A 21987-nucleotide genomic window follows, 5' to 3' on the forward strand; every position below is an offset into this window, starting at 1 on the left:
TTTCCCTATGGGCAAGTATTGTCATTTGTTTTAGTACATTCCCCCCACTGGGTGACCTTGGCAAGTCACACACTCTCAGCTTCAGAGGATGGCTGTGGCAAACCTCCTCTGAAGAAACTTGCTAAGCAAACCATGTGAGGAGTTCTCTGAGGGTCCCCCCTGCTTTCCTGCTGAGCTGGATGGGACCCCTTGAGACCACCTTTTATGTAAAGCTGTGGTTCCTAACTTTGGTCCGCCAGGTGTTTGGGACTTCAACTCCCAGGAGCTCCAGTCAGCTTTGACCAACAGTCAGGAAATCTGAGAACTGAAGTCCAAAGCATCCAGAGGGTCAAATTTTCGGAATCAATGATCTAAATAATTCACTGCCAGCACCCAATGACTGACTTATCATGCCTTAGCAATGTATCTGGATGTTGCTGGGGACTTCTACTGGTACTTCACTTGCCAACCAAGGGAAGAACTGGGCTAAGCCAAGGCACATGAAAAGAAAATCTATTTTAATATTGTAATAATTTAATTCCATTTTAATGTATCACTTTTTATGTTTTGTACTTTACTGTTCTTTTGATATTGTGCGCTGCTCTGAGTCCTAGTTCTTGGAAAAGAGTGGGATACAAATAAATATAACAATAATAATAATTCTAAGTAAGGGAGTTTCATGGAAAAGGATGCAAAGGGCCCTTAGTACTGACTAGGGTTTGGTTCCAGGACCCCCCCATAGATACCAAAATCCTTGGATGCTCAAGTCCGATTAAATACAATGGTGTGGTAAAATGGTGTCCCTTCTGTAAAATGGCAAAATCAAGGTTTGCTTTTTCAAATTTATATTTTAAAAATATTTTCAAGCTGTGGGTGGTTGAATCCCTGGATCAAGAGTCTGTGGATACAGAGGGCAGACTGTATAACTACACGAAGGACCCACTTGTCCTCCAGGCACACAAGAAAGTATAAGTTACAGAGTTTGCATTAATTATGCCAAACCAGGAAAATAAAAACAAAACTTGATGCCCTTGACTAGTACACTTTCCCTAATCTTTCTCATATACATCAGATGGTATTTGTAGTCCTGCTGGTTGGAAGCTCATGATCTGCAAGGCCAGAGACAAAGGCAGACAGACCCACAACCCTAAGCCTTGTTGGTTTTAGGCCTTGAAACCCCTGAAACAACAAAAGAGGTATTTAGCTTTCTTTGTCAGAGAGTTCTGATGTCATAATAAACTACAAATAACCCGCAATTAACTAAAAATCACAGAATTCCATAGGATGAAGCCATGGCAGTTAAAGAGATGCCAGACTGCATTAATTCTATAGTTGGTTGGGGGTGGGCAGAGAGCAAAAAATGGAAGAAGAGATAGAATTTGATGGTTTTGGTTTCCTTTTCTTGAAGGGGAGTAAACCTGGCCAGGACCAGCTTTATTATTGGGGAGAATGAGGTACCTGCCTCAAGCAGTAGACTTTGTGGTGTCAGCAAATCTGTAATTGCTTATTTAGTGGTTCTGCTTTTATCTCCATGGATGGGGAGGTGCTAGACGTACTTTCTGCCTCGTTTGCTAAAATAATTTGGCTGACTCCAGGTGCTTTTGATTTCATTGACGTGAGTGATTTTGGGCAGCATTTGTTGTTCTCTCTCAGGTAGCAAAGTGTCTTGTGCCAACCCTGAGCATAGCCCACTTGGGCTAATGTTGGTTGTGAGGTGGGAACTCTATATTCCTCCCATTTCCCTCCCCCTTTATACCTCAAAAAAGAGGAATTGATGCTGGTTTAACATTTTCTGGTCTATGCAAACAGAAGAAGAAATATGATTACAACCGCAGGTGGTAATGGTTACTGCACTTGATTATAGCCAAAAGGCCAAGAAGTGATTAGCCTGGAGAAGAGAAGATTAAAGTGTGACATGAGAGCCATGTTTACATATTTGAAGGGATGCCATATTGAGGATTGAGCAAGCTTGTTCTCTGCTTCTTCAGAGACAGAGGGGTGAAATACATCAGCGTAAAAAGCCGGCCTCCAGCATACAGACAGTGCACAGCCCCAAGATGCCCAGAAATCAGCTTCAAGCTGCCTAGCTGCACAGACATAGGCCAACTTCCAGGCACTCCATGCCATTTTGCCAACCCAAAAAGAAGTGGTTCATTGCTGATGCTTTTTCAGCTGGCTTCAAGGAAGATTGGGCCATGGCATGTGGTTGCCATGGCCCCAATCCACCTTCGGAAGGGATGGCCTTTTTCACCTCTTAGACACAGAGCAGTGGATACAGAAAAAGAGATTCCACCTAAACATTAGGTGAGGATTGGATGGCCGTCTGTTGAGAGTGCTTTGACTGCATATTCCTGCATGGTGGGTGCTTGGGCTGGAAGGCCCTTGTGGTCTTTTTCAAATTTGTAATTCTGTAGTTGATGGTTTTGAACACTTCAGGCATGGGAGTTTCACTACATCTAGAAGGCTGGTATTTATTCCTTATGTAAAAAAATTAATAATAGCATGATAGTATGCCAGGGAGAAGGCTAGGTTCCAGTTGCCTATGTGTTTTCAGTACCCTACCTGTAGGAAACTGTTTTATATTCCACAGTCTGTAAAGGAAAACTCCAGGAACAGTTTAACCACTTTATCTGTTTGGGCTGAACTTTGTGTGTTTAATGAGGCACTGGCCTCTCTCTTTCTCTGTATTCATGTGTGTGCATGTTCATCCTTGGAATGTGGAAAGTCATTGAGAAAGGAGCATGAGTTAAGTGGGGAAATCAGTGGTTAACTTCAACAACGGTTTCTGATCTTGGGTTATCAGATACAAGCAATACCAGAGATGGACCATTGTTGGGGGGCAAAGTATGTGAAGTGGCATCTTGTTGTGATCCAAAAAAAGAAAGATATTGTATGTTGCTGTTTTTAACTGGAGTCAGAAAGTGGATTAGCTTTAAGACAGGAAGAATAGGGGGGGGAATGCCACCAGAAGCATGCTATTGGATTCATGCTTCCTACTTGCAAACTTTTCATATGCATTTGATTGTCTACTAGGCAAACAGAATGCTGGACTAGATAAGCCATTGGTCTGATCTGATGCGGCTTCTCTTGTGCTCTTCATAGATCAGTTATTCTGTCAAGTAGCTCTGGAGTAGCTTGTGCTATATTATTACTCATGGTGAGTCATTTATGAGATGGTGGGATGGCTGTAAAAAGAGTGTGTACAATGGCCTAGCAATTGATAGAGAATCATGAAATTGATCATGCAGGTTGATCCCAGGGGCAAAATTCTGGTTTTTAAATCTTTTTTGCCAGTGAGGGAGTGCAGAACCTGGAGAAGAGGGAGAAGGCTTCTTTATCTTTGGCTAAATAAGTGGGATACATTTCTGTGATACAACAATTCTGAGCAAATTAGGAAGCTAATTGAAGGTAATAGGGAAGGTGTTGAATAATTCAAGAAGAGTAGCATTGTTACCCAATTTCCAGCTGTTTTCCTGACTTGTTTCAATCTTTTTGCCAGTGAGTGAGTACAGAACCTGAAAAAGTGGGAGAAGACTTCTCTATATTTGTCTGAAAGGTGGGCCTCATTACTTTGACACAACAATTCTGAGCAAGTTAGGAAGCTTACTGATAGTAATAGGGAAGCTGTTGAATAATTCAAGAAGGGTAAGTATTATTACCCTTTCCAGACTTCTTTCCTAATTTGGGCAGCAGGCTAGCTATGAAAGAGGGTAATTTTGGCAGTTAGACCACTACCTGGCCAGTATCCATGATGGAAATCTGTCTGCCTGTGGTAGACGTGATCTGTAGGCTTACCCTCAACTCTTAAAATATTTTTGTTTTATACTGTTGATGTTAGCAGTTCTTGTATATTCTTGTATATTTTCATTTGTCTTTTTGTCTTAAATACAATCTGAAGATGCCAGCCACAGATGCTGGTGAAACGTCAGGAAGAAACTCTTCTAGAACATGGCCACATATCCCAAAAACTCAATGAAAAAAAACAATCTTTTTAACATCTGAAGTGCAGGAACTGAGGGAAAATCCTTTTAAAATAATTTTGTAATAATAATAATTTTCTCTCAAAAAATGCACTTTGACACCACTAGCTGCCATGGCTCCATCCTACATACTGGTAATCCTGGAATTTGTACTTTTGTGAGGTGTGGAAAGAACTTGAAGGCACACAGCAACAAACAAACAACAAAGCACTCTGTGGCAGAGAAGGCAAAATATCTCAGAAAACTACAAATCCCAGAATTCCATAGCATTGAGCTATGGCAGTTAAATCAATATCAAGCTCCATTAACACTGCAGTGTAGATTCAGCCTGCCTTAAACAAAATCTGATGGGATTCCCATTCCAAAAGTGGCAAGACCAGTGCAAAAATAGGGTTGAGTTGCAGGTTCAATTTTTGTCTGGATTCACAAACACCAGAAAAATAGTTTTTCCACCTTGTTGTTGTTGTCTACCTTCAAATTGTTTCTGACGTATGGTGACCCTAAGGCACCATAATTTGTTCAGAGAGGGGTTGCCATTGCCTTCTTCTGGGGCTGAGAGACTGTGACTTACCCACGATCCCACAGAGGGTTTCTATGGCTGAGCTGGGATCTGAACACTGGTCTCCAGAGTTGTAATCTAACACTCAAAGCACTATACCACACTGTCTCTTTGTTTTCACATATTACTTAGGCATATTAAGTAATAGCAATACTCCAGAATGGAGACTATGGGAGAGCATTGCAAGGATTTTAACTGAAGTCCAAATAAAGGGAATATGAAGGTTGCATTTGTACCATGGGTGAGAGATCTCCCATTTGATACCTGCGGCAGAGTGTACTGTGTTTTTTTGTACATTAATTTTTGTTCACCTTTGTTCTCATAATGTACATGAAACACACACAGTGAAACTAATTGCTTCCCAACTCATGTGGAAAGTCAATGTTTTTTTTAAAATGTTGTTTAAGTTTCTGTAACTTCAGTGAAGATTAAAGAAAGGTGCAATGTTATACACCAATTAACATACTTGCATTTTTGGCCCAGTTTTTTTTTTAAAACAAAGGTGATATCTTTATTGTCCAGGTGTTTTGAAATTTTTTTTCTCTTCACACTTCAAGTAATATGCTGTTTTTGATGAATAGTTAGCTTCTCTTTGTTGCTCCATTCTGTTAATGGATGAAATTTGCTCTGAGATAAGGCTGTATATCTTTTTAAAACCATAGAAGATAAAGAAGCTCCATAATGCTTTCAAAATGGTAATAGTCTTGGAAGTGGCATTTTTGAAAGTAAAACAGGATTAAACCTTAATGATATATAAAGTAGATGGCTATAGAATGTGCAGGAGATACAGAGATGGTGATGGTGACTGATAGAATAAATGCTCTTAAGAAGGTGCTTACGAACTTTTGATCTGTGTGCTGCTACATCCTGTACAGGCACAAGATTGGGAAAAGTTATTTTTCTGGCTTAAAACTCTAATAATTCTCTAGCTAATCAAAGGTAACTTTTCCAGATTAATCATACTCAATTGAAGTAGGAGTTCGAGTTGATGGAAGAATTGGTGGTTTATAAATACAAAAATATTTTGACTGGTGTGATATAAAACGCAGTGCCTTATAATTCTAGACTGTTCGCACATGATACTGAACACAGATGTTGATTTCTCTTGTGTTCAGCTATTTATTGTATCCCTGTGGAAAGACATACTCATGTTCAGCTGGCTGTCTTCAACAATGCAGTCAAATAATTTCCTTTGACAAGCAATAGGGTAGAGCATTTTGGGTCTATTTTCTTCATGAAAGTTTCCTGCTAGAGTTATAAAAAGCTTAGATAAGGAGAATGATATGTAATTTGAATATAGTAGAAAAAATCTGTTCAGTGTGTTCCTTTTTTGAACTTGAGCTCTTTAGAACTGAAACTTAAACTTATATAGCTATCAACATTGCAAATATAAAAATATTTTTGAAAGAATTCTCACTATTCCAAGGGTTACTAAGTGAAACGGATTATTTAAATCCATTTCAGTCTGGATTCAGGCCTGGCTATAGATGACATGGAAACTTGACAAGGTGAGTATGCCCCTGTTGGTTTCTCCAGAACTTTTGATTGCTTTCAGTACCTTCAACCATAGTATCCTTCTGAGCAACCCCTCTGAAATGGGACTTGGGGGCACTGTTATGCAGTGGTTCTGGTTTTTCTTGGAGGGGCAAACTCAGAAGGTACTGCTGGGGGAGCCTTGTTAACTCCCTGACCATTGGCCTGTGGAGACCCGCAGGGTTCTGTTCTATCCCCCATGTTATTTAATACCTATATAAAACTGCTGGGAAAGGTCATCCAAAGTTTTGAGGTGTGGAATCACCAGTATGCGAATGACACCCAACTTTATCTCTCCTGTTCATCCAATTCTAAAGAAGCTGTCTCCATGCTGAACCCATGTCTGCTCTCAGTAAGGGAATGGATGATGGCAAACAAATTGAAACTTGATCCAGATAAGATAGAGGTGCTCCTGATCAGTTGAAAGGTAGTATCAGGGAATAGGAAATTTGCCTATGCTGGATGGAGTTACACTCCCCGTGAAAACTCAGGCTCACAGCTTGGATGTTCTGCTGGACTCAGCTCTGAGCCTGGATGTCCAGGTTTCAGCAGTGGCCAGAGTGCCCTTCTATGGCTAGCTTGGACCCCTTCCTACTCTCCTTTTTGTTCAAGCAGACTCTTAATACATAAACTTTTGTATTTTTAAATTGAGTTATGTGGGGGAGGGAGACAGTATTCTGGAAGGTAAAGGGGCTGGAGAAAATGGTCAAACTGTCATAGAGGGAACAAGACGAAGAGTGCAAGGACCTAAAAGTGAAAGGCAAAAAACTTGCACAGACAGCATGTAAAGGGGACAAACAGACTAAGATGTCTCTACACTAATGCACAGAGCATGGGGAATAAGCAAGATGAACTTCAACTGCTAGCACAACAAAGCAAATATGATATAATAGGCCTCACTCAAACCTGGTGGGATGAGTCTCATGATTGGAATGTAGAAATAGAGAGGTATAACCTTTTCAAGAGAAACAGGCCAAACAGGAGGGGAGGAGGAATAGCCTTATATGTCAGGGACATTTAGACCAGAGAAGAGATCCAGGACATCAATCCTGGAAGCCAGGTGGAGAGCATCTGGATAAAAATTAAAGGGGAGGGAAATAACAGGGATGTTATTGTGGGAGTCTACTACAGACCCCCAAGTCAGATGGAGGAATTGGATGATGCCTTTCTAGAACATATGACCACACATTAAGAAAGGAGAGATGTAGTAGTAATGGGTGACTTCAACTATATTGATATTTGCTGGGAGTCAAAATCAACCAAATCCTCACGGTCTAGCAAATTCCTCATTTGCCTTCGAGACACTTTCATTGTCCAAAAGGTGGAAGAGGCAACAAGGGGATCAGCTATTTTGGATCTGATCCTAACCAACAGGGATAACCTAGTTAATGGAGTGCAAATGGTGGGATCCTTAGGTGGGAGTGATCATGTACTCCTGGAGCTTGTTATACAGTGGAAAGGAGAAGCCAGACATAATCAGAAACGCATTCTAGACTTTAGGAAAGCTGATTTTAGTAAACGTAGAGAAATACTGGAGGTGATCCCATAGTCAGGAATACTAAAAGAGAGGGGAGTTCAAGATGGATGGGAATTTCTCAAGGGGGAGATACTGAAGGCACAATTTCAAGCAGTTCTAATGAGGAGGAAAAATGGGAGATGTCTCAAGAAACCAGGATGGATGACTAAGGAACTTTCAACTGAGCTAAGTTTTAAACGGAACATGTATAAAGAATGGAAAAATGGGGACATCAAATAGCGAGCACATGTAGGGATAGTGAGAAAAGCTAAAGCACAGAATGAACTCAGACTTGCTAGAGAGGATATGTCTGCAGCAAAAGGGAGAAGAAGGAAATGGTGGGGTCACTGCGTGGAGAAGATGACAAAATGCTAACAGGGGACAGAGAAAAGGCAGAATTACTCAACACCTTCTTTGCCTTAATCTTCTCAGAAAAGGCAAAGGGTGCTCAGCCTGAGGATAATGGATCAGAGGACAGAATAGGGGAATTTCAGCACAGAATAAGTAAAGAGATAGTACAGGAATACCTTGTTAATCTAAATGAATTTAAGTCTCCAGGACCAGATGAACTACATCCAAGGGTATTAAAAGAACTGGCAAATGTAATATCGGGGCCATTGGCAGTAATCTTTGAAAACTCCTGAAGAACAAGAGAAGTCCCAGCAAACTGGAGGAGGGCAAACGTTGTCCCCATCTTCAAAAAGGGAAAAAAAGAGAATCCCAACAATTATCGTCCAGTTAGTCTGACATCAATACCAGGAAAGATTCTAGAGAAGATCATTAAACAGAGAGTCTGTGAACATCTAGATGGCAATGCCATAATCACAAAAAGTCAACACAGGTTTCAGAGAAAGAAGTCATGCCAGACAAATCTGATCTCTTTCTTTGATAAAATTACCAGCTTGGTAGATGAAGGGAATGCTGTGAATATAGTATATCTTGATTTAAGTAAGGCTTTTGACAGGGTTCCTCATGACATTTTTCCAAACAAGCTAGTGAAATGTGGGCTAGACAAGGTAACTGTTACATGGATTTGTAATTGATTAACTGGCCGAACCCAAAGGGTGCTCAACAATGGCTCCTTTTCATCTTGGAGAGAAGTGACCAGTGGGGTCCCACAGGGCTCTGTCCTGGGCCCAGTGCTGTTCAAAATCTTTATCAATGACTTAGATGACAGAATTTGGGGTATAGCTATCAAATTTGCAGGTGACACCAAATTAGGAGGAGTTGCTAATATCCCTGAGGACAGGATCAAACTTCAGAATGACCTGAATAGATTAGAAAGCTGGGCCAACACTAACAAAATGAATTTCAACACGGAGAAATGTAAGATACTGCACTTAGGGCGGACAAATGAAATGAACAGTTATAAGATGGGCAACATCTGGCTGAACGAGACTACATGTGAAAGGGATCTAGGAGTCCAAGTAGACCACAAATTGAACAGGAGTCAACAGTGTGATCCATCAGGTAACAAGGCCAATGCGATTTTAGGCTGCATCAATTAAAGTATAGTGTCTAGATCAAGAGAAGTAATAGTGCCACTGTATTCTGCTCTGGTCAGGCCCCACCTGGAATACTGTGTCCAGTTCTGGGCACCACAATCCAAAAAGAACATGGAGAAACTGGAGCGTGTCCAAAGGAGGGCGACCAAAATGGTGAAGGGTCTGGAAACCATGCCTTATGAGGAACGCCTTAGGAAGCTGGGGATGTTTAGCCTGGAGAAGAGAAGGTTAAGGGGTGATATGATAGCCCTGTTTAAATACTTGAAGGGATGTCATATTGAGGAGGGAGAAAACTTGTTTTCTGCTGCTCCAGAGAACAGGACCCGGAGCAATGGATGCAAGCTACAGGAAAAGAGATTCCACCTCAACATTAGGAAGAATTTCCTGACAGTAAGGGCTGTCCAACAATGGAACAAACTCCCTTGGAGTGTAGTGGAATCTCCTTCCTTAGAGGTCTTTAAACAGAGGCTGGATGGCCATTGGGGATACTTTGATTTAGATTTCCTGCATGGCAGGGGGTTGGATTGTATGGCCCTTACGGTCTCTGCCAACTCTGATTCTAATTTTATATTGTTTTTGCAAGATGAATTTAATTGTTTCTCATTTTTTATTTTAAATTTTAAACTGTTTTTATCTGCAAGCCACCTTGGGTATCTTTCCAGGAGATAGACGCCATATATATAAATAAATATATAAATAAGATAACTGTAGATATTACTCTTAGCAAAGACATGGTTCACGTTACATTTAGGGTGTTTTTAACTGAAATCCTATTAGTGTTAATTAAGAAGTAAATCCTGGTGAATTCAGTAGGACTTCTACCTAAAGAGGGAGTGGTTCCTACCTTCAGAAACAGCTGGGATAGAGGGGTGGAATAGAGGGCTGGGAAGGTCTGTCAGTGTGTAGGAATGTGCACACAAACTTTACTACATACACAGAAGATGAGGATAGATCTACTTGAGAAAGGAGGTACCTTCTGTGAGGATGGATCTTCTTGTGAAGAGAAGAGCTTCTTCCATTAAGAAGGTCTAAACAGTCATTTTGAACTAATCATGGGGATAAACTTTCTAATGAATACAAGTACAGGTAGTGTGTACAGATTTTCAATCTAATATGAGAAAAGCCTTAAAAGATGCTTGGATTTGTCACAGAAAAGAACAGTTGTGTGTGTTATGTTGTTCAGCAGAATAAAGTGCATCCTTTAGTGCCCATAGTGAAAACCCTAGGCTTATTTACCATGTTTTTTTTAAAACACTTCCTAACTTAATAATAACTTGTACCTTAAAAACTGTTGTGTTTATGCGGCATTCAGAAATAACTTGCTAGTAAATAAGTAATGTCTTGCAGATACCCTTGGGGTACTGTACAGACCAAATGTTTGTTAGAAAAACTGTTGGGTTTTTTTTAGAAAGATAAAAGTGTTGGCTTCATATAAGCATGCACTTTGAATATATGTTTACATCAGATCACTAGATGCTCAAAGAATTAACTCCTTTGTTGTATCACTGTTAAAAGCTGCTCAAGCTTTGACAGTCCACAAGGGTAGTATCTTGTAAAATCAATTGATATTAATGCCGTTCCACCTTGCTTTTCTTGCTGCAGACTAAAATACATTATTATTAAATAGTGTTCAGAGGAGAAACAGAGAGCCATTTACAATGTGTAGATGGCAATTAAACTATACAGATGAAGACAAACTTCTTGAACTTTGCCTAGAACCAAATATTGACAGCTGTCTTTCAATATCCACTGCTTAACTAATTTTATAAGATGTAAGCCAGTAATCACTGGTGACCTCCAAATAGTTCTTATGAGAAGTCTCCTTTTCTGTTTACTTGTAAATGCTGGGAAAAGGTGCCTCAGTGGTTAGTTGAACTTTAGGTTCCCAGGCCCCAGTGTAGCACACTCTGATTTTTGAGCGACCTAGGATCATTTCTCCAAAGTATGGCAAACCAAAAGGTCTAGAAAAAAGTAATCAATAATTGATTACTTTTTCCTAAACCTTTCTGTTTGCCATACTGTTCTGTTTTTGGTTTAGGCCAACACTTCATTGTTTTGATCATTTCCCCCAAAGAACTGTGTCTGATGCTGAAAGAATTATTTGTACCACCATTTTATGAGCACCTATACTTTGGCTGCTTATAGAGTGATAAATTGGTCCTCGATTTAATTTGATTTGCCAGTAGCCACCCTGGATATATTCTTCATTAATCTTAACAAGACAATGTGATGGCATTAAATGAGGAAAAATTCTCATGACTAAACTCAGGGAGCCCTGCTGACACAGTGGTTAAATGCTGGTACTATAGTCACTCACTCACTCACAGCGACAAAGTTTTGAGTCAGATTACAGCAAGGGGCTCCAGGGTCGACTCAGCCTAGTAGCTTTCCAAAGTCACTAAAATGAGTACCCAGCTTGTTGGGGGCAATTGGCTTACACGTTGTAACCTGCTTAGAGACTGTTTAGTTCAGTATGAAGCAGTATAAAAATGTAGCTGCTATTGCTGAATAAATAACTTCCAGCATCCTGACTTCTGTGTGGAGTAAAATGTAGGAACTGAAATTCTCACAACACACACACACACATGAAGATTCTAGACACCTTACATTTGGAGGACCTTATTTTTTATTATTACTATTGTTCTGCCTTTTATTGCTATTTGTAAATTGAAATGGAGGAGAAGTAGCATTTTAAAGCATTAAACTTGAATTTGGAGGCCTGGTGGATTATGTAAAAAATCACTAGTTCCCAAACTTTGGTGCTTCAGGTGTTTTGGACTCCCAGGAGCTTACTCAGTTTGGCCCACAGTCACAAATTCTGGGAGCTGAAGTCCTAAACATCAAGAGGATCAAAGTTTGGGAATCACTGTTGTAGATGGTCACTGAGATTTAACAAACATAAAGGTTTGTGCTCACCTAACAGGAATTTTGTCCTCTTCTCCCCCCTCAAATAGTTTTAAATTACATACTGCATTTGAGGTGCCCTTATGATGGTTATGTAGTTCAAGAAGTGCAAGTCTAAAGTTTTCTTGGACATACATAGTCAGGTGGATGGCTCTTGGTCTTAGGTTATTAGTTATGTGCTAGCCATTAAATCTCTCTCGGTGCTATTCTGAGTAGTTTGGCTGCTTCCACATTTGGATTCCATGTTCTCCAACTCTATTGATTTGCCAGTTACTATTCTGATTAATCTTCTGCTGTCCTATTTCTTCAGCTGCTTTTAAAATGTTCCAATTTTTTATTCGTCCTCACACTCACACTCCCTTTGTTATTGCTTTAATTCAGTTGCTGCAAACTAAGTTCAGAGTGCAAAAGTAGTTTCTTAATGTTATGTGATCTCTTAACATTGAAGCATGTTGTCACTAAATTACATTTTTGTACTGTGTGAGTCTGATGAGAGAGAGTTGATAAAGTGGTATCAGTGGCATTTTCACAATGGTTGTGAAACAGATCTCTAGCTCTTTTTGTGTTCGTTTGTTAATGCAACCAAATAGAGAAGTCAGGGATGTATCAGAGGAATCATAAATAGTCAAGCTAACATTTGTCTTTATTTTGTAATCAACAGTTTCTGTAGTTTTGCAGTAAGTACTAAACTACAGTTGTAACCAGTTTTTCATAGTACCTCATAAAGTACCCCTCTTGTCCCTCCTTTTTTCAGCAATTGCCTAGATATTTGATGCTGGCTGCCATTTAAGAATCTGAAATATTAGCTATGTTGGAGGCTCTCATCCAGACACTGGATCCTGGCTTACTACAATTTGAGATATTTCTTCTGTTACCCTCAGTATGAAATTAGTTTCAGCCTTCAAAGCAAATGTGAAATTAGGAATCATGAAAACTGAAACAAACAAACAAATAAAACCACAGAGAATTTAGACTCATTGCATGAGCTTCCTCATTCATGATTTTTCACCCTAGAAAAATTCCAGACCTCTGTTGTCAAGATAAAACTTGTAGCAACTGCCCAATACCTGAATTTTTTTCACTTATTGTTGGAATTGTAAGGAATTTGAGCAGTGTTAACAGTCTTGCTTTAGCTGCTTTTTACCTTTGCTTTTGAGTGGATTCCCCTCCCCCCACCGTTTATTGCAGATAGAGATTGCATGTGCCTAGGAAATGTATGTGTTTATCATTCCTTCTTCCTATAAAAGTCAACACTTGTTAAACTTGTGTTATTTTATATCCATGCACATCTGTTGTGATAGTTATGAATTTCTTGAGAACAAAGAGCAGTGCAATTTTTATAAGTTCATGTTCTGAGTTCTAGCTTAGGCTATTATCAGAAATACTAACTTGAAATTCTGAACTCTTTGTAAGAGTCAGTGTTACTTCTCTCAAATATTGAGTATAGGAGTGGTATATGGCTGCTTGGATTGGCAGCCTGCTTGTTTATGCCTCTGCCAACTAAATAACTGCTGACTTCTGTTTTCATTACTCTCTCCCTTGCCTACTGAGAGAAGGTGTTAAGAAATTGGTCAAGGTTAATTACCCTGTTGTAGCTTCCCTTAAGCTTTTGTCTGTACACTAAATTTATTGCAGTATAGCTAGACAAATTTTATCCTTCGTCTTTGAAACTTGACCTCTCTTCGCTAGGAAAATGTAGCATTCCGAGTAAGGTCATCCAAAATCATATTTGCAGTATTGACTTGAAGAGCCAGTTGTCTGCACATCTTACATATCTCTTCCATCTCAAAATAGTGCTGTGGCTTCCCTCATCTGTGCAGTCAACCATCATATAAAGAGGGAACTATTCTTCAGTTTTCAAATGTAACTGTTTTCATTCTCTGGCATGGTTTAGAGCAGTGGTTCTAAACCTTCCTAATGCCATGACCTTTCAATACAGTTCCTCATGTTGTGATGACCCCCTCCCCCAAATAGAGGAGTGGTGTATCAGTTCCTAAGACCATCAGAAATATGTGTTTTCCGATGGTCTTAGGCAACCCCTGTGAAAGGGTCCTATGTGTCCTATATATCCTATGTGTTCTTGTTTCAAAAATGTCCACAAATGTGCTTAACATTTTTGATGAATGTGGATGTTGCTTTTTCATAGAATCATAAAGTTGGAAGAGACCCCAAGGGCCATCCAGTCCAACCCCCTGCCATGCAGGAAATCACAATCAGAGCACCCCCAACAGATGGCCATCCAGCCTCTGTTTAAAGACTCCAAAGAAGGAGAATCCACCACAATCTCAAAGGGAGTGTGTTCCACAACAGCTCTTACTGTCAGGAAGTTCCTCCTAATGTTAGGTGGAATCTTTTTTCCTGTAGCTTGCATCCATTGTTCCGTGTTCTAGTCTCTGGAGCAGCAGAAAACAAGCTTGCTCCATCTTCAATATGACATCTCTTCAAATATTTAAACAGGGCTATCATATCACCTATTAACCTTTTCTTCAGATTAAACATACCCAGCTCTCTAAATCTCTCATAGGGCATGGTTTCCATACCCTTCTTTGATGTATTTCCACCTGCTTCTATGTTTAATTGTATTAGATTTTGTGTTAATTGTATCAGATTTATTTTAAGTGGCCTTCAGTTCCATGGATGAGGGTGGCAGATCAAAGGGATATAAATTTAATAAATAAATTTAATAAATGTTGTTACACTTTGCGCAAATTAGGAGGTAACAAATGTCATACAGTTTCAGTCTTTGTACTATAAAGTACTGTATGTTGTAACCATGTCAGAAGTTTTGGCTATAGAGAATAGTTCCAGGGTTCCTTTTTCTGCTGAAGCGCAGATACACACTTATAGAATTCTTTCTATAGAGCTCTATAAAGGCATGCTGCCCCCTTACTAACCAAGAATGTGCCCACTGGATTGCGGTCGCACACAGCTCCAGAACACTACTAATGATGAACAAGTTGTCTTTAAGGAAATCTTTTCATTACTGACTTCCTTACATCTTTCCAGCAATCATTGCTTCATATGTTTGTAGTTAAAACTTAGACATGGAGGCTTTCTATTTGGAAATTCTCATTTAGATATTAGGCCTCAATTATTGTTATGTTATGTATTTTTTGGATTTGGTACCTTGTACTTTTATTAGCCAGTATGCTATGGTATGTACTTTGGAGTATATTTGTTGTATCTTTATTATTTATCAGAAGGTTATATGACATTGTAACTGTAACTTTATATCGTTTTGTTTTATGATTGGGAGGGGGTGTGGCGAAGGGGGCTTGTTTAATTGTGTTTGACATTTATTTTCATGTATGTTCTCAGATGTTGAAACCCGCCTTGATTCTTCGTGAAAAGGCGGGCTATAGATAAATCATTATTACTTGAATTTGATATTGGCAGATGTACCCAACAGTCTTCCTGGTGTTAATTTCCTTGTTTCTTTCCTGTGACAGCTACCTGTTTTCTGTGAATTGGTTGAGCTACTTGTCACAGACAGAGCTCTTTAAAGCTTGATCTTCTATCCCTCACTGATGTGCTTTGACTCACTCAGTTTTGGCTTGACAAGTTAATGTATTTTCAGGCTTGTGCCTATGTAGTACAGGTTGCGTATCCCTTATCCAGAATTTCAGAATCTGAAACTTTTTTCATGGGTGGCTGAGATAATGGCACCTTTGCTTTCTGATGGTTCAGTATATACATGCTTTGTTTCATGCACAACATTATTGAAAAATGTTATATAAAATTAGCTTCTGGTATTATATAAAGTGTATATGAAACATAAATGAATTTTGTGTTTATACTTGGATCTGATCTCCAAGATATCTAAATGTATATATGCAAATACAGGTGTTCCAAAATCCAAAACACTTCTTGTCCCAAGTAGTTTTAATAAGGGAGAGTTAACCTGTATAGGAATGGATAATGACATCAGCATATCTTCTCATGGTGTTCCAGATCAGCTGTTTCTTTTAAGCCTTGAGAAGGGCAATGTAGGTCGGACTGTAGTACTTAGAAAATGGGGTCATGCCTGCAGATATTATTGTCTTCTGGGATGTTTATAGAGATACCAGTTTGAAGTGAAAACAAAAAAAAAAATATTGCAGGCAACCTCTGAGTACATTGCAGATTGTAGTGGTTTTCAGGTTGTATGCGTTACACAGTTCAAATGACTAATTTTCCTGAGTGTAGGATTTGATCTAGAATATGTAAAAATAGTGTTATCAGTAATTGGAAATATGACTTATCTTGCAAGTTCAGGTGGCTTCTGTGGGAAGAAGGGAAACATAAGGGCCCTTCTGTGCTCACATCCCATTATATACAATGGCATATTAAAATGGTGTTCCTTTTATAAAGTAGCAAAATCAACATACATTTCCACTTAGATCATGGTAAAAGTACTGTTGCATGGAAATCCTCATTCTCATACAATCTTTTGGTGGGTGAACATATATTTCTTTAATACAATATTAGGTGAACCTAGTACAGAGGCAATACAGCTAAATTCAACTTCAGAATAAGGTTTATACCGAAAGAATAAAAAATAAAAAGATAAGAAATGAGATTTCTTGACAGAGGCAATAAATGGCCATTTCAAGTTAGCTTTTGTATGAAACCAGTTTAGTTATATAGAGGATTGGCATAGAGTAGCTCTGTAATCAACAGGGTTTTTTGTTTTGTTTTGTTTTTTGATCCAGGACTTTTCTTTGGTCCATATTTGTGCCTTTTCTAATTCTCTCCCCTCCCATGTTATATACAGTCAGTCCTCCATATCCACAGATTCAACCATCCATGGCTTGAAAATATTTTTTTAAATTCCAAAATGCAAACCTTGATTTTGCTATGTTAATAAGGGACACGGTTTTACTATGCTATTGTACTTAATGTTACTTGAGTAGTCATGGATTTTGGTATCTTGGGGGGGTCCTGGATCCAAACCACAGTGGATACTAAGGGCCTATTGTATTTATTTCTTTACTTTATCCTTTATATCTGTTTTCCTTATTTCCCCTTTGCTTTCAGTTTTTCCTATTTTTTTCTCTTTAAAAAAATCTAAACATAAAAATGGTCATCTGTTAAGGATGCTTTGATTGTGATTTCCTGCATGGCAGGGGGTTGGACTGAATGGCTCTTGTGATCTCTTCCAACTATGATTCTGTGTTGAAATGTAAGCCATTTGTGTGACTAGACTTACTTGTTAAAGACTGGAGGACCAGAGTACATTATGCTGCCGTGTTAACAAGAATATTATTTACTAAGCTTTTCTAAACATGTTTTCTTCCATGGAAATGTTATAGGGAAATTTTTTAGATTTTTAAGAATCTGTGTAGTAAATGTTTAGGTGCCAGTATCAGTTTACTTGATTGACACTGGTTTAGCACAGTTTTTCATATACTTTATTAGGTGACATACCAGTACTTGAAATTCAGGTCCATAGTTCAGATCATTTCTTCAACTTTAATGGGCTGGACAGGGTGGAGCACACCTCAAGCCAGATTCATTAACCTGAAGTATTTTCCATTGAGGTAGTAGATTCTGTCACACCCTGTATGGAAACAGAGTTAGAAAACTGTTTCTTCCAAGCTTTTTCATAATTTATTACAACTCAGATATATTAAAATTTGCTATGTAGGTATAAATACAAAATATTAATTTGCATTTATGATGGCATGCACAAATAAATGTTACTTGCCAGTTGCGATGTCTTGCTTTACTTTCCAGGCAAGGCGCTATAGATGTATGACTAAGTTCTTTACCATTGGTGAATGCACATTGTATAAACTGTAAAAATAGTATTGACCTTTCAGCATTTTAATGACATCGTTTCTCATTTCCATTGCTTTTTATAACAAAGAAGCTGAACAGAGATTTGTGATGAATCTTCAAGAACTGTTTAATTATATACAAATTGTTGGTAGAATGGAGGCATATCTAAAGTTTTGTCATTAGAAGGTAGCTGAGTGAATAGAGACAATACCAAACCTACTCCCTTAACATTTTGGTTGTATTCTTTGTCTCAAAATTGCTAAAATACCCCCCCCCCCTTTTCTGTTTTAGGGTAATATCAAGTACTATAATATTCAGGCACAGCAAGGAAAAAAAAGAAGCCCTTCATTGAATGAGGAGTCCATTGCTTCAGTAACTGTTTTCTTCAGTAGTGGGTCTTTGAATGAGGATGACAATGGAAGAGATGAAGAATGAAGCAGAGACCACTTCTATGGTTTCCATGCCTCTCTATGCAGTTATGTATCCTGTTTTTAATGAGGTAATTACCTTCTAATTGATTTTCTGTGCATTACAGTATTTGAGAAATGGGAGATGGTTTTCAATGTCAAATAACACTGATATATAATTGTCAACATCAAAAAACAGTAATATATTATTTGTAGTAATATAGTTCAGTTTTCTTCCAGGTTTCAAACTGCCCTAATGAGTCCTACTCACAAACTTGGCATGGGGGACTATTTCCATGAAAGTTATATTTATAGCCCTAACTATTTGTTAGTGTCTCTTTATTCCTTAATCCTAACCATTTTGGGGTTAGAATGGTTCAGAATTGTAAACACTCAAGATACTTTCCATTATTATGCAGGATCCTGTAAAAGCAGTAGAGTTTAGTTAGTGTCCCTGATATTGGCAATGATGGAGTAAAACCCAGAAAGCAGTCAATATAGTTCTGCAGAAATGAAGTCTGTTGAACATTGTGGATCCTGTGTGGGAGAGAGAGAGAGTGTGTGTGTGTATTTGAATGGGAAGCTAAAACTTTTATTTGTAAACATATGAAGGAAATAAAAGGGATGCTGTGGCTCAACTGGTTAAGACACTGACTCTGTTGAATGGAAGATCAGCAAGTTGGCAGTTCAAGGCCCGGGTGCTGCATGATGGGGTGAGCTCCCATCACTAGTTCTAGCTTCTGCCAGCCTAGCAGTTTGAAAGCATGCAAATGCAAGTAGATAAATAGGTACCACTTTGGTGGGAAGGTAAACAGCATTCTGTGCAATCATACTGGCCACTTGATCACAGAGTAGTCTCTGACAATGCTGGCTCTTTGGTTTATTAATGGAGATGAGCACAGCCCCCTATGGTTGGACATGATTTGACAACCTTGTGAATGGGGAATACCTTTACCTTTATGAATACCTTTACCTTTGTAACAGTTTTTAAAACTCTTCCTTGCAGCTAGAACGGGTAAATCTGTCTGCAGCTCAGACACTGAGAGCAGCTTTTATTAAGGTAAGAATTATTGAAATTGGTTTTTTTTAAGCACTAAAATGTTTTTAAAAATTATTTAAGCTGCACACCAGGTGTACAAACCAGAGTTAGATGGTTATGGTCTGTTGTGAATTCTGTCCCTGAATCTATCATTATTTATTCATATTTCCTCTCCTCCTCAGGGACCCCAAACAAAATTCTTGTTCATCTGCTCCACCATCAGCAAGTATCTGTTTCACCAGTATCTGTTTCTGCCAGTATCTGAACAAGAGGCTGTCTGCTATAGATCCATAGCTCTGCAGCAGAATATTTGTTCAGTTAGAGATTCTTATTAAATCCCTGTTAGCTTTCGTAGGAGTTGGGAATAATTCCTTCTATAACTTCAAAAAGGAGTTGCCCAGTGGAGTAGACTGTACTGTTCCAGAGGGCCTGAAATGTATTAGGACATTTGTATGTTTATAAATCTCTTAGCTAATTTCTTCTTAATGACCAGGAAAGAAATGTCAGTAGTAAGTCACATTTACATAGTCGATACATTCTGAATGCATCCTAGTGTATGTGTATCCCATATTTCTCTTCCAGCCCCATTCATTGTGGCAGAGATGTATCTCTGCTTTTCAAATAGTGACACTACTCTTTCTCTCCACCCTTTTTTCTGTAATATTTCAATCTTTTTTGCTTGTTGCCCTCAGTCCTTTGTCATTTCTCTTATCCACTACAGCATTATTTCACCATGTAGAGAGACCAAAGAGGATTACTCTAGTGTCCTTTCTTCTATTTAGTCTTCACTCTGACTTCTATAACTAAGCCCATGAATTGTAAAACAACATATGTTTGGATAAATTCAGCTAGATAAATCCAGGCCTCAGAAGGAGAGAAGAACTGCTGGACCTGATCCCCTTCCCTACCACCATTCCCTTTTCCTTTTGTGTCATGTCTTTTTAGATTGTAAGCCTGAGGGCAGGGAACTGTCTAATTAAAATAATAATTGTAAGCCGCTCTGAGAGCCTTTAGGACTGAAAGGCAGGGTATAAATACCGTAAATAAAAAAAAATAGATAATAATAGATAGTTATGGGCAAGGTACAGGTCCACGCAACCCTTGGAACTTTTGCTGTCATCCTTATGGGTATTGAAGTCACCCAACCTGTTTCTAAATCTCTGCCACTGGTAAGATGAATCACCACCATGTGTCTTTTTTTCCCTGTGAATTATGTACTTTTGATCTTGTCAAACAACTGCTTGACTTAGAGGATATGTTCTTTCCCTGGCTAGGTGACTTGCTGGCTATCTGTAGTGGTTTCTGAATTGTGCTTCCTGCTTCTATTATAATTTCTGCTTTAAATGGTCAGCATACAAAAAGGTCTATGGGCCTGGAGATCAGAATTCACACACTCAGCCCCATGCAAACCCTTTAGGATCACAGTGAGTTGGAAATGATTTGAAGGTACATAACAACAACATGCAAAAAGGAAAGTTTAAACCTCCATGTCTCCATATGGTGAGAGCGGATGAATGTGTGTCAGAGTATGAGGGTGCAAGAGGGAAGGCTGAGCATATATGTGTGCATATGCAGTTTCATTCCCATCACTCCATCTGGCCCCAAAGAGCAAAAGGGTTGTCTCCACTGCTCTAGGTAAAATGTACCCAAAGAAACCCAGTAATTGGGCAATTTGTGGTTAAAAAATAGTTTTAAATATTTCAGGGAAAGGAAAGGTAAAAAAAGGATGCCCGAGGAAGAGACAGTTTATATTGAATAATGGGAATATTAATCTAGGAAGTCCAATATACAGTGGACCCTTGCTTTACGTGGGGATCCATTCCAGACCCCCCCCCCCCCGGCATAAGGCGAATTCCGCCTATGCTGGAGCCCCATTCACTTGAATGGGGCTCGTGCATGCAGTGGCATGGCTGCGCATGCGTGCCATGGGCGCACGCCCCCTCATCTGAATAGGACGCGCTGCCCCTTGCACCCCACACACTGCCCGCAGCTTGAGTGCATAAGCTCAAAGCTGCGTATAGAGTGCCACACGTATAATGCGGGTGCACTGTATGCTCTCAAACTTAATGGTTTGGTTTTTTGCCTTTATACAGTAGACATTTCATCATTCGTCATACACAGCCATAAAAAGTCTCATTAATTGCTAAAAGAATGCTTGTCATGAAACGTGGGGCTGTAGTGGAAGTGGGGATTTAGTCACCTTATTCTCTGGAATATGGGCCATAAGATGAAATAGGTTCTTTGTGCCCATGGGTCAGGAAGCAGCACCTTACAAAGCCAACAAAATCAATACGATGCTGTGTCTGTGTAGGCATGAGGCTTTACTGTATAAAAGAGCTGTGCAGGTAGGGAGAACCTGAAGGCATCTCTTGGTATTTCTCTTCTCATTCAGTAGTGCAAGAAATAGCCTGTTTCTTGAGCCTTGATGTGCTGGAGCATCAGGTGCCAAGCATCCCAGGAAATCATTGTTGGCCATTACTAATCATGGAGAGTTGGATTCTACCATGTGGTTTGTAGTAATCTATTAACTGGCACATTCAAATTGAAATTCTATGTTGAAAAATAACCGTGTGGAATGTGGAAGTTTTTCCCAATGTGTAAATGAGAGAAATTAGATTGGACACAAACACTTGGAACATTCATCTTAAAAACCTCAGTGAAATCTTTGTCCACATTTTGTCTAGTCTTTACTGCAGTAGTCAGTACATTGTTAGTACACTGTGTTATCCTCTCCCTAAAAAGCTGGAAAATGAATACTGTAAAAGCACTCTAAGGAATGTGTAAGACTTAATATGATATGGGAAA

The 21987-nt window shown here is 39.1% G+C and overlaps 1 protein-coding gene across 3 annotated transcripts in view; it reads left to right on the forward strand.

Annotated features, from left to right (window-relative positions):
- LOC149318039 (programmed cell death protein 10) overlaps positions 1 to 21987 on the forward strand; it is a 44736-nt gene that overhangs the window by 3916 nt on the left and 18833 nt on the right. For all 3 annotated transcript variants that reach the window (XM_089508901.1, XM_089508902.1, XM_089508903.1), the window contains exons 2-3: positions 18028 to 18235; positions 19150 to 19203. In XM_089508901.1, coding sequence (XP_089365027.1) covers positions 18140 to 18235; positions 19150 to 19203 — 150 coding nt within the window. In that variant the 5' untranslated portion in view covers positions 18028 to 18139. The remainder of the gene's footprint in view (positions 1 to 18027; positions 18236 to 19149; positions 19204 to 21987) is intronic.

Source organism: Sceloporus occidentalis, unplaced genomic scaffold (genome assembly GCF_023333645.1).
Source record: "Sceloporus occidentalis isolate IW3139 unplaced genomic scaffold, rSceOcc1.0.p SCAF_2, whole genome shotgun sequence".
NCBI lineage: Eukaryota > Metazoa > Chordata > Lepidosauria > Squamata > Phrynosomatidae > Sceloporus > Sceloporus occidentalis.